Genomic DNA, 12690 nt, shown 5'->3' on the forward strand with positions numbered 1-12690 from the left:
TCTGTTTGATGAGCTGTTAGCCTTATTGGCAGTAGCTTAAATACCTGCACAAAGCAGCTTTCATGGGGAGATCCAATTCTGAACATGTCTATGCATAGTAAATGGTGGTAGCTTTATGATCGTAATTTATTTTAAAAAGAGCTCTTTAGCAAGATAAAACAATCCATTTCCAAATTGGCACATTGGCTCACTAAACTACTGCTCTAATTCATTTGACATAAACTCCAGGGCTCCTCTCTACTCGTCCCATTTGTCTAAGTTGCTATGGGCTATTATGTCAGGCCTTAGATATTGACATTAGATACTGATGTTCATAGAATAGATAATAAAGGTTGTTTTTGAGTAGAAATACTGGCCAAAGATTTTGAATTAAGAATAGGGTAACATTTTCAATCAGATTTAGCTGATTAAAACTAATGTTCAAAGGAAAGACCTAAAGGTTCTATATCTTTAGCTATCTTTACTTATTCAGCATGTACTGAAAAATTATTTACTTTGGTCCATTAATTTGTACAGGATAGTCCCACTGTGTGAAACATAATGTATTCTCATTCATAAGGGGATCCTGGTGTTATGCACTACAAGTAAGAAAGCAAAGATGAAAGGGAAGAAAATTGAATGTCCAATTCAGGTAACTCATTTAATAGCCACTAGCAGGTTGCTAATTTTGAAGAAATGAAAAATAGCATCACGAAAGGTTTCCTTAGTTTGGACAATTTAAGGAAATTAACATTCAATCTATATAACACATAGATTGGATGGGCCAGAAAAAGTTAATCTTCAATCTATGTTTAATAAGAGATATTCTGGCTATAAATAGCAAGAAATATTGCAACTATTGGATATTAATATGGAAAAACAATTCCAAAAAGAGATTCAGTAAGAAGGAAACATAGGTAATTTTCTATACCAAAATTAATCAGGGTATTATCAATGAGAAATGTGTATCTCAAAACATTACCTATAACTTTCTCTTTCTCCCCCAACCCCTCTTTATTTCTTCTGGAAGTAGAACCAGGACCTCATACATGATAAGCAAGTGCTCTACCACTCAGCTACATCCCCAGCCTTTTAAAAATATTGTGAGACAGGGTCTTACTAGACTCAGCTTTTGAGTAGCTGGGATTATGGGTGTGCATCACCAAGCCCAGTATTATGAAATCTGTCAACAACTAAAAGAAAAAAATTACTTAAGAGAAAATCAAGAGATTCTAAAAAGAAAGCAAAGAATTTTTTAAAACAATCAAGAATGACCACACAATTTAGAATAAATGGTCAGGAGAATGGAATGGTGATGTGGTGGGGAGCCAGGTAATATGAAAAACAGATTATGGTCAAAATCTTAACTTTTTGGAGAAGGAGTAGTAGATTCACAGGAATTTACTGCATTATTAAAATAACTCCAAAACTAAAGTAGTTCATGGGTGAAACAAAGATGAAAATATATCACAGACCTAGATTCAAAATGAAAAAATTTTTGCAAGAAAAAAAATTGTCGTAAACTTTGCTAAAAAAACAGCAAAAGTGGTTAAAGGGGTTTGCCCCCCAAATTGAATATGCTAACTAGTTCTGAAATGAGTAATCTAAAACTTGGCAGTTCTGGTCAAAGTCTTACCCTGAATTTTCGTATTTGCACACATTTAACACTCAAAACGAAACCTGGGTGTGGGAACTGTCCCACACCACATCCACCTCAATTCAGATGATTTGTCCCAAGTTCAATGAAGCTCATGTAAACTGAAAACAATGACTTTGGCAGAGCTCTGGTTTAATCTCTTCTTTATAACAGCCCTTATGGCCCAAATTGATCTTTTACCATGCCAGCAATAATAACGGGTATATACTAGGTGCTAAGTACTATTTTAAGACGTCACATTTAATAATTCTTTTAATTCTTTCAAAAACCCCATGAAATTGGTGTCATTACCATCTTATTTTACAGAGGGGAAACAAAAATCTGGCTACCTTAAGTAATTTCTTCCATGTTGTATTTACTTCTAGTTAGGAGGGAATGTTATTACTAGGAGGTCTGGATCCAGAACCTGACCTCTTAACCACTATGCTATCCTGTTCTTTGTAGATGTCTCTTAAACACTGACATCTTATAAACCAGTTGACATATCTGTTAATGGAAAAAAACTGATGCTCTTTTACTCAATTATGTAATCACGTAATCTGATTTTTTTCACTTTCATGAATCTGGGAGCAACTCAACAAAATGTTTCTGTATATATACTGCTTAAAACACAAAGCAAATTCTCTAGGTATCTGACATCTCAATTGCATTTATCCTATTGTAAGACATTTAGCTAGGCTAAAAACATACCAATATGCTTAACTTCACTTGTTTGAGCAAACTTCATAATCAAAGATCTTTTTTGACCTTATTTATTTTTATACTTGCATTGTATCATTGTTTCGTCACATTGATGAACCATAAAGGCAGAACCATAATAGTACTCCCAATATAGCTTTTACTTTCCTTCCTTCCAGACTGGGGATCGAATCCAGGACCATGTGCATACCAGACAGAAACTCTACCACAGAGCAACATCTCTATCCCTCTGTAAAAATTTATTTTGATATAGGGTTTTGTTAACTTGGCCTGGCTGGCCTCAAACTTGTGATCCTCCTGCCTCAGCCTCCCAAGTAGCTGGGATTATAAGCATGCACCACCACAGTGGCCCTAACATGCATTTCATTTGTTGGTTGGTTGGTTTTGTTTGGTTTTTATCTTAAAATTCAAATTCCAAGAAGAAACAGAACGAAGGACCTATATTAGGTCACAGGTATACCCCTGGACAGGACAGGGCTGCGGAACTGCACTGACATCCCCAATAGCTGCAAGCAATGGGAGAAAGTTCTCAAAAAGGAACGTGGAACTCATATTATCAAGAGAAGAGGGAAGGGACATCAGGCAGGCAAAACAGATGTCTTGAATTTTGTCACAAGTTTTCTCCATGTCACTAAATCTAAAACCAAAACTTCTCATTTACATGAGTTATTTTCTTGACAGCATTCAACAGTGCTGATACTCGCTTTGCTGCTGATACCTCATACCCGATACTGTTTTTACTCATCTTCATTGCTCTCTTATTATTCCCAGTGTGTTCTTGGCCTTCTAGGTGTCTCAATATATTTATCTGTATTGCCTTCACTGTGGTTTGGATATGTTCATGTGCTAGAAACTTGGTCCATGATGTAATGATACTGAAAGATGGTGGGGCCTAGTGGAAGCTGATTAAGTCACCGGGGCACAGACCTTGTGAAGGGATTAAAGCTAGTCTCACAGAGTGGCTTAGGTTTTGCAGGAGTGGATTAGTTCCCAGGAGACTCAGCTGATAAAAAGAGAAAGCTCAGTCCCTCTTGGCTCTCTCGCTTCTGCTCTCATCATGAGAGTTCTCTCTTATACATGATTCCAACACATGATGCTATATGACATGAGGCTCCTCACTAGAGGCCGAAGTCAGTGTCTTGCTCTTGAGCCTCCAAAACCATCATTCAAATTGAACCTCTTTTCCTTATAAAATACCCAATCTTAGGTATTTTGTTATAGCAACTTAAAATGGATTAAGATACTTTATTAAAACCTATTACTTCATACTACCTATATAATGATGGCTACCGCATCTTTATTTCCTACTCAGACCTCTCTCAGAAGCTCAAGATATGTATGTTTGTTTGTGTGTATTTTTCAACTTTTTCCTAGACAGTTTTGCTTGACTATCAAAGATGTGTTCAAGGGCTAGGGATATAGTTCAGTTGGTAGAGGGCTTGCCTCATATGCACAGGGCCCTGGGTTCTAATCCCCAGCACCACCAAAAAAAAAAAAAAAAAAAAAAAAAAGATGTGTTCAAAAACTGAAATCTCCCTTTGGTTCCCAAGCCTATTTTTCTAACTTCCATCCCAATAAATGGCACTATGAACTATTCCATCATTCATGCTGTATACCTGTGGTTAATCCCAGATTTCTTCCTCTCATCCTGTTTCAGGCCTTGCCTCCTCCCTACCACATCTCATTACAAACACTCATAAAGGTACCAAGTGTTTTAGAATCCACATCTGCAGCTGCTCTCAATTACCTAATCTTTCTATATATTCCAGGCCACTGAGCCCCCCTACACCACAGCAACAATCTCCTGGTTGGTCTGTGTTTCTTGACTCCTCTGATCTGTGTCCCATATTTCTATCAATAAAATATAAATGCAATCCTATCTTTTAGGTTAAAGTACAAAATTCTTTGCCTAGAACAGTAGGCCCTGGATGTTTGGTACAGAACATATATCTTTACTCTCACAACCTTCTCTTGTCTTTACAAATTGGGCTCCAAATGTACAAATTTCCTATCAGGTCCTTAGCTCTCCGTGGTCTTTTAGACTTCTGTTTCTTCATATATGCTATTCACTCTGCATGAAATGCCACTCTCCACTTACTAGCTTGTTATTTTTACCTTTCAAACTTTACATAACTTCCCCTAGAAATTCCTCTTGGAAATCCAGTCTGATTTAGGTACCTGTCCTCTGTGCCCTGTGACACTTGCCACACGGTGCTCTAATCGTTGGTTTATTGGTTGTTTCTTCCAATAGTTGGTAAAAGCCTCAGAGATGGCAATTTATTTGACTTTCTATGTGAGACACTCTATTCAATGGATCTTTACAATATAACTTACCAAAGGAAATGATGTCACACAATGGAAATAAGACAAAAAAAATAAATAGAAAGTTTGTAAACTCTCAATTATACCTCCATGGTTGGGGAAAAGAACCGCCCTTTCCAAAATAATCCAAAGTGCAAACCTATGAAATCATAGCTTTCAAGTTGGCTGACTTTCTGGTTCACACTTTGATTTTTGTCTTGTGGAAAGAAGGCAATTAATTACACAGTTTGGTTTTTAAAGCTTTGTCTTCAAGCTGAACAGTCATGAAAAATGAGCATAAAGACAACATAGAAATAAGATAAATAATCTGCCACGAAAACCAATTCATTGTTATCTGCATTTCCGAAACTAAAAGTCATGAAATTCCTCTCCTTTCCTCAAAATCAATCAACATTTATAAAAACTTTTTATTCAACTTCCTAAATATGTTTTTAATGTTCCTCTCAGAGTCTTGTCCCACCACTGCGCCTTCATCTTTTCCTTGGCACTATCACTTTGGATCTCTCCTCACACTCACGCCCTGCGCCAGACAGATGTCAGTCCTCTATTCTACATCGGTGACATTTGTGTTTCAAATATGCACATTTGATTAGCCGGTGGTTTCCCATCACTATGTAGTGTTGAGACTTCATTAGTAAAAAAGGCTCTGCTTCTGCATTACGGTCTCCTAAACTCAGTCTTATTTCCTGCCACTCCTTTAGCTCCAATCATACCCAGTGTCAAAGAATCTGTTAAGGATTCTTTATTCCTTCAAGCCTCTTCCCTGTTCTCTGCATGGAATGAGCAGCCTCTGTGTCCTGTCAGATACCTGTGACTCTTACCATCTCTAATGCTCATATAAAAACACTGTGTCATATAAGAAGCTTTCTTTGTCTTCTCCATCAGGCTACCCCTACATCCATGCTCCCAAACTGCAAACACATCTTTATTAACAATTTTGCTTCGTTTCATCTTATTATATTTAAAATGTATGTGTTTCCTAACAGAATGTAAGTATACAAAAGACATTGTGTTCATTTATCTTTAAATTCCCTAAATGTTTCATAGATCTTGGCAAAGAGCAAGCAAGCCCTCAATAAATGTTTTCTGAATGAAGTGGAAGAATGTCTTTTTTTTTTTTTTTCCTTCAGACATTTCCTTAATAGAAGAGCCAATATGGGATGAACTTGTTTTGGAAAAGAGATGTTAGGAAAAATAACTCTATTAGAAATGAACAAAAATTCCCTTTATAGATTTAACAGCAACCACACTAACTGGCAACCCTAACTCCTACCACTAAAAGGGAAAGAAAAGAAGTAGATAATATATAGCAGGAAAAGAAGAGAGGGATGGGATAAATATGAATTTTATTGTGGCTCTGTTGAAAAGGAGACCTTGGCCATGCTATGTGTGTGTGTGACAAGATTAATGATGAACTTATGTGGTTTCTACATACAGTTTTCTCTCTCATGGATGTATCAACTCCTACCTCATAAAGTCAACTCTTCATTAAGCAGGTCAATAAAAGAAAAAGGAGATTAATGATGACCCCAAATTATTGTTACAACAAACCTAGAAAAGTATGGTAGAAAATGGCATTCATATTATGGTTAATGTGGTTAAAATGGTATCTAGTATTTAAGAACAAATATTCAACTCTATCCATGACATCAAGAATTATCTTCCTCCTCTACTTCTCCTTGGCTTTCCCTCTTTCTCTGTCCCACTTGTCCTCCTCTGTCCCAGCTTTGGCACCACCTATAAAGGGCCTGTGTCTGAAAAGATCCAAGAAATCTGGGAAATAAAGGGCAATACCGAAGTCCCAGTTGTTTACAAGACGTCTTTTTCTCTTCCCAAAATACACCTAACTTTTTTGTCAATATTAATTCTATGACAGTGTAATGAGCCAAATGTTGGTTATAATTATTTATTTATACCTTACTTTCCTGCAATAATATAAAATCTTTTAGGAGAAACTCTATTTTGATTATTTGGGTTTGTATGCCATTTGGAGTTTCATAAATAACTAAATGGAAAAAAATAATCAACAGAATGTGCATGTTATTCTAATCAAATGTTAGAACAGTGGGAAAACAGGAAAAGTAGTAGTGATGCCATAAGGGATCTCTGGGAAGCTCTGGAATGCTCCCGATCTCCATGAGTCCCCTGACTTAGGCAATCCTTAAATCCAAAACAGTGTTCTAAGGAGGTCAAGGGAACCTGTACTTCTTAACAGTGGCAAGTGACGACGTTATAGGGGAGGACAGATTTCTGTTTCTTAGTATTTAATGTCCTAAAATGTACGAATTATTTGGGGGGTGTTTACTGTACATCTGATACCATTTACTTCTTACACTATGCCTATGACACTACAGCAGCAGACCAGGGTGACTGGACTTCACAGCCCACCATTTTATAACCTCTATGCTGTGGGCCCTATGTCATGCTTGCATGCTCAGGCAATAAAACTTGCAATACAAAAAGAGTTCAAATACAAACAAAAGTGTTAGTAATATAAAAATAAATGGACTCAATCATAACAACTAATGGAATTAAATCAGATTCTTTAGATTACAGAACCTATCCTAATACAAGGAAATATGTAAATTATTTAGAATAACAACAAACATTTAAAATTTTAATTCTCAACAACAAATAATTTTATAGTTTAATAAAATTTAAAGAAATTAAAAATTTTTATAACAATTATATAATTTATTAGATACTGATCTAATAAGCACCTCCCCATAAAACCCATAAACACATAAACCAAAAAAAAAAAAAAACCATAAATTATCCTCAAGGTACTATATCTAAGCCAATAAAAGAATATTTGTATTTTAAAATGTAAGTAAAGAAAACTACCATTCAATATTAGCCAACCATTTTTAAAAAATATTTATTTTTTAGTTTTAGGTGGACACAATATATTTATTTCATTTTTATGGGGTGCTGAGAATCGAACCCAGTGCCTCACGCATGCTAGGGGTGCGTGCTACCACTTGAGCCACATCCCCAGCCCCTCAGCCAACCATTTTTAAATAAGGATAGAAATATATCAATAAGATTTTTGAATTCACATGAATAATAAAATCAGTCAGTATAAAAATATAATTAGGGGGTGGGGTAGTGACTCAGTGGTAGAGTGCTCACCTAGCACGTGTGAGGCACTGGGTTTGATACTCAGCACCACAATAAAAAAATAAATAAAATAAAGTTATTGTGTCCAACTACAATTACAAATAATATATATATATATATATATATATATATATATATATATATATGTATATATATATATACACATATAATATATGTATATATAATTAGGCAAGACAGAAAGTAGAAATCTAAAGAACTGAAATCCATCACTTTCCTTTGTAAGGCTGACTTACTAAAATTGACTTTTTGTGAATTGAGACTTATGAATTCGTGAGCCTTAAGGACAACCTTCTTGTCACTGTGTATTGTGGAGATCAGGCTGTTTTGCTTAGAGAATGTTTTTTAGGAGGGTGATGGTGTCAAAGTTTAGTCTAAATCATGTTTCACACATGTGAAAGCAAAATTAATAATTTCTCAGATTCATTATAAGATAGATTGGAGAAAATTCAAATTATATCACTGAATATTTTCCCAACACAAGAAATAATGCAAATAAGCAATTCATTCTTTCTGGAGACCTACAGCTTTGTGTGGAACCATTTCTAACGTTTGGTTAGAGAAAACAGTAGCTTCCCTTGGCGTAGTAAAGACTGGCTGCCAGTGTTACATGAATTCAAACATTATCCGAAGTAATTTGGGAGTATCATAAAAACTCAGTAGAGCTTGTTGGCAACGTATGGATGTATCCCAAAGCTCAGTTCATTTCAAGTGTTTAAAAAGATAATCCCATACAAAGTTAATATGACCTAAATTGAAACAGAGTAAGATTTGATCTTCATGTTGAAGGGTGGAGGGAACTATTTAGCCCATAAAAGACTACAGGAGCAGCACAGGAGGGCATGAAAATCGCGACGCTATTGCTACCCACCATGGTGACTCATGACCTGCCCAGCAGCCTCCATGCTGACATTCTGGAGATAGTTGTGGCAGCGTTCCTTGTGCTCCTCCAGTGAACTGCGCTGCTTGTAGCTTCGTCCACAGTAGTTGCACTTGTGAGGTTTACCCACTGCAAAGAGAACAAGGGTAGGATGCCGTGAGTCTCATCCACGTCCAAAGCGAAATTAACAGCTAACTTTGACAGTTTGGAGGAAGCATTTATATGCTTTTCAAACTTATATCTCTTTCTCCTCCCACATTCCCGTTTAGGCAAGAAAAGATAATAAATTTCTACTAAGACTAAAATACACTAAGAAGACAGGCAGCTGGTACCTTCAGCAATAGGGGAAATACTGAATCAAACTCACGTTCTGACTGTATTCCCGACTCTGTGGGACCGATGATCAATTTTCAAATTATCTGACTCTAAACACATTTACACTTACAAAATTATGTCAGCTTTGACTCATTCAAAATACAAATCAGGAGTATCCTAGATACATTTTTTTTGTAAGAGTAGGACATTTTTCTAAAGAAAAATTAAAATGCAACAACTTAAAATGTCATGGTTTAAACAAAAAGAGATTATTCATGGGTACCAAGAAGATTAAAAAGACGCAAGTGGTGAGAAAAAGTACAGATAAAAGTAGAGAGTTTCTCTTTTCTTTCCACCTTGGTAATGACTATTCACACATGTAAAACTTTGCAGTATATAAGTGTATTCTTCCCTACCAGCATGCTTTTATAATACTAAGAATTAGCCAGTAGGTGTTGGAGTCAGGATTATTAACAGGAATTATGGAAGCCCGACATATTTAGTTACAATGAAAGTGATATTTTCTAAAACATCTCACATTTGGGAAATGAATTTTCCCTTAATAGGGAGCCATTATCTCAGTATAGCTATTAAAATATGTACTATGACATTCCTGTACAAAACTTTATAAAATTGATTAAAAACAACCTCTATGGAAAGAGGTTTTAATGTATGATTATTCATGAGGATTTTACTGAACGCTTTGACTCTTAGGATTCTTAGTTTTAAATGAATACAGAGCAACAAAAACGCCAGGTGGTCTGTTCCAAAGCCCTCAGTCATAAAACACAGCGTTAATCAGGCCTCATCTCTCATTTGACTCCCACAGGAATCTGAGTTTTGCCAAGAGAAAAGACAGGCAACTCTTTCATGACAGAAGATAGCACCCTTAACTCCAGTCACCTTACAAACCCAGGTGATGAGACTGGTCAAAAGAGAAACTAAAATACTATAAGAAAACAAAGTACTCAAGCTACCTGAATGTTTCACTGGACTGAATATTAAAAACCAAAAAAAAAAAAAAAAAATCCTTAGGTTGTATTTGAGATCTATACAAAATAAAATAAGTTATTTCATAATTATATATTTTTTGGTAAATTCTCTTAAAAGTTTTTTAAGGCATGATTAGTCATTTAACAAAATACTAGGCAAAGTGTTTTTCGGAACCAATAATTTCTGATAAGTAGATGTGACTATTGTACAGAATTATATCACTACAAGAACACAAGAAAATATTTTTAATCAAAACAGTGTAAATAATATAAATATATGGAACTACATAACAAAAAGTCCCTGTTTACTATTAGCATTATTCATTTTTTTCTAGAAATAGTAATGAATTTACACTAAATGTGTCTATTAACTGATTAATAATATACACTTATATTGTAGCTAACTAATACTTGTTAGTCCTGTTACCCAGTCTTATGATACCTCTGTTTTGCTGTGAATATGTCCTCCTAGACTTCCCCTTATTTCAATGAGCAACCTTCATGGCTCCTCAGTTGAATTGAAACATGGCTCCATTCCATTTCTCCTGCCTCCTAACCATCCACAGACTCACCACTCCCCTGACAAGGAGGAAAAGGCACTACACTCTTCACTGCTCTCAGTGCATTTTCCACCCACCCATATACTTTACTACTTCTTCCATTTTGTCATGGATGTACTCTGAAACATCACTTCATTCTCTTCATCTCCTCCTTGTTCTTAGTGAGTCCAACGGGGATCTGAGCAAATGTTCTAAAGGTATAGCCTCAATTTTCTCACCTTTTAATTTTCATACTACTCAAACAACTCAAATACTGGGTAACATGTTGGACTTTGACATGCCTTGTAACTATTCCATCTCCAAGAAATTTGCTTTGGGAACACTCTACCTTATCTTCCTATCTTTCATTCATTCAATATAGATTCGAATTGTAACAACACTGTGGTGAAGCTGAAAGGCAAAGTGGAGAACAAATTCTCATGATGCCTAATATTAGGTAAATGACAGCCAGGGGAGGAAGACAGACAATAAATACACAAACAATGTATTACAGATTATGGTTGGTTCTATGGAACAAATGAATAATGTGCTAGTATGACATGGGGACCATATTTAGTGTGAAAAATTTGAACAGGAAACTCTGTCAGAGATAGGAGCATTTAGGGTAAAACAATAAAGGAAAAATAGTAGTCAGAAAATTGGGGTAGGGGTTGGGGTGGGTGGAGGAGTAGCATTTCAGAATTTCTAAGAACTGTTATCAATTGTTTTCTTCAAGGTCCACATTCTGCCTGAATACTCTTTGGAAATATTTTTCAAACGTCACCTGCAAATGCAATGGCCAACTATCCTCATAAGATCATTTCCTATCAGTTCCTTGATATTATTTCTTAATAGTATCAAGTCCAAGGAGATATTCTTTATAGTTACTCTCTACGTGACAAGTTTATCTGCAAATTAGGAGTTCATTTATTTGTAAGTAAATACACATATTTTCTCAACAAATATAGCATATATATAGTCATAGGAGAGGACTTGTACTGTAATTTTTGTTTTTATAATGGTTATTATTATACATTCTCATCAAATAAAACACTGTCATTCTGATATTATTGAACATCTTAAAGTCAATAGCCTCCTAATTACTAAATCCAGTGAACTTTTAGCAATTCTAAAACTTCCTAATTTCTCAGTCACCACCAAACCACCTTGTGTCTTGAACCTCCTTTTTGTTTCTGGAATGCGATTCTGTGCTCGCCTTCACTGGCTTCTCAACCTCTTCCCAATTTGTAGACAAACACGTTCTTCCAGATTTTGGTTTCAGAATAATATTCTTCCTCTTTGCTCTCTAGATTAAGTCTTCATTTCTAAAAAACATCCACATGATGTGTGGAATGATTCCCTGTTTGTGAACTCCTGCTGGCCACCTACACTCTTCATGATCTCGAGATTCCCTTCCACATAATGTAAACATCTGTTTTGATACATGACATGACAGTTGCTCTATAATGATCCAGTTGATATCTGTTTTTCCCTAGTCCAAACGAGGAGCTCCATAGGACAAAGATGATGTTTTACTTATAAATTGATAATGCTTATCATACTTATTACTAAAAATGTAGGAGAAGATATGTATTTACTGAGTGACTGACTGAAATTCAAAACTATATTACCTATGGCCTTTTAAGTATCATCTCATGGATAGTCCCCTGAGATCAAATTTTGCATTCAGATATCTACAATTATCTTCCTCCACAAAACTCCCTCCTTATTCTGATAGCAGCCCTTTTGTGTTAGTGTGGCAACTAGTCTAATAATCCAGACTCACAATAATGTGGCCACTTTTGTTGCCTCCTATTCTCACTTCCAAATATCGCTAGTTTCTGTGAACTCAACTGCTTCAATGTTTTTCAAGTTTATCTCTTCCTTTAAATTCTGGGCTAGCATAATATGTTTCAAATAGGGTTTCTCTTCCTGTGTGTAATTATTTTACCCCCTTCTTGAACACTGCCTTCATTGAGGGCAAACTTCTACTGAATAGCTCTATGTGGTTTTCAGCATCCTATGCAAATTGGCCACAAAGCATACCTCCCATCTCAGCAAAATTACCCTGCACTTACACTTCTGAGTCTTAGGTTTTTGGGGTGTTTTGTTGTTGTTGTTTGTTTGTATGTTTCTGAGTGGCTTAATCCAATTTCTGCCTCTTCAAGT

The 12690-nt window shown here is 35.7% G+C and overlaps 1 protein-coding gene across 10 annotated transcripts in view; it reads right to left on the reverse strand.

The window, feature by feature from the left end:
* Nucleotides 1–12690, reverse strand: part of Ikzf2 (IKAROS family zinc finger 2) — a 150134-nt gene that overhangs the window by 13993 nt on the left and 123451 nt on the right. For all 10 annotated transcript variants that reach the window (XM_048808484.1, XM_048808482.1, XM_048808480.1 and 7 more), the window contains one exon: nucleotides 8667–8804. In XM_048808484.1, the coding sequence (XP_048664441.1) occupies nucleotides 8667–8804 (138 nt within the window). The remainder of the gene's footprint in view (nucleotides 1–8666; nucleotides 8805–12690) is intronic.

The sequence above is a fragment of the Marmota marmota genome, unplaced genomic scaffold (genome assembly GCF_001458135.2).
Source record: "Marmota marmota marmota unplaced genomic scaffold, marMar, whole genome shotgun sequence".
Lineage (NCBI taxonomy): Eukaryota > Metazoa > Chordata > Mammalia > Rodentia > Sciuridae > Marmota > Marmota marmota.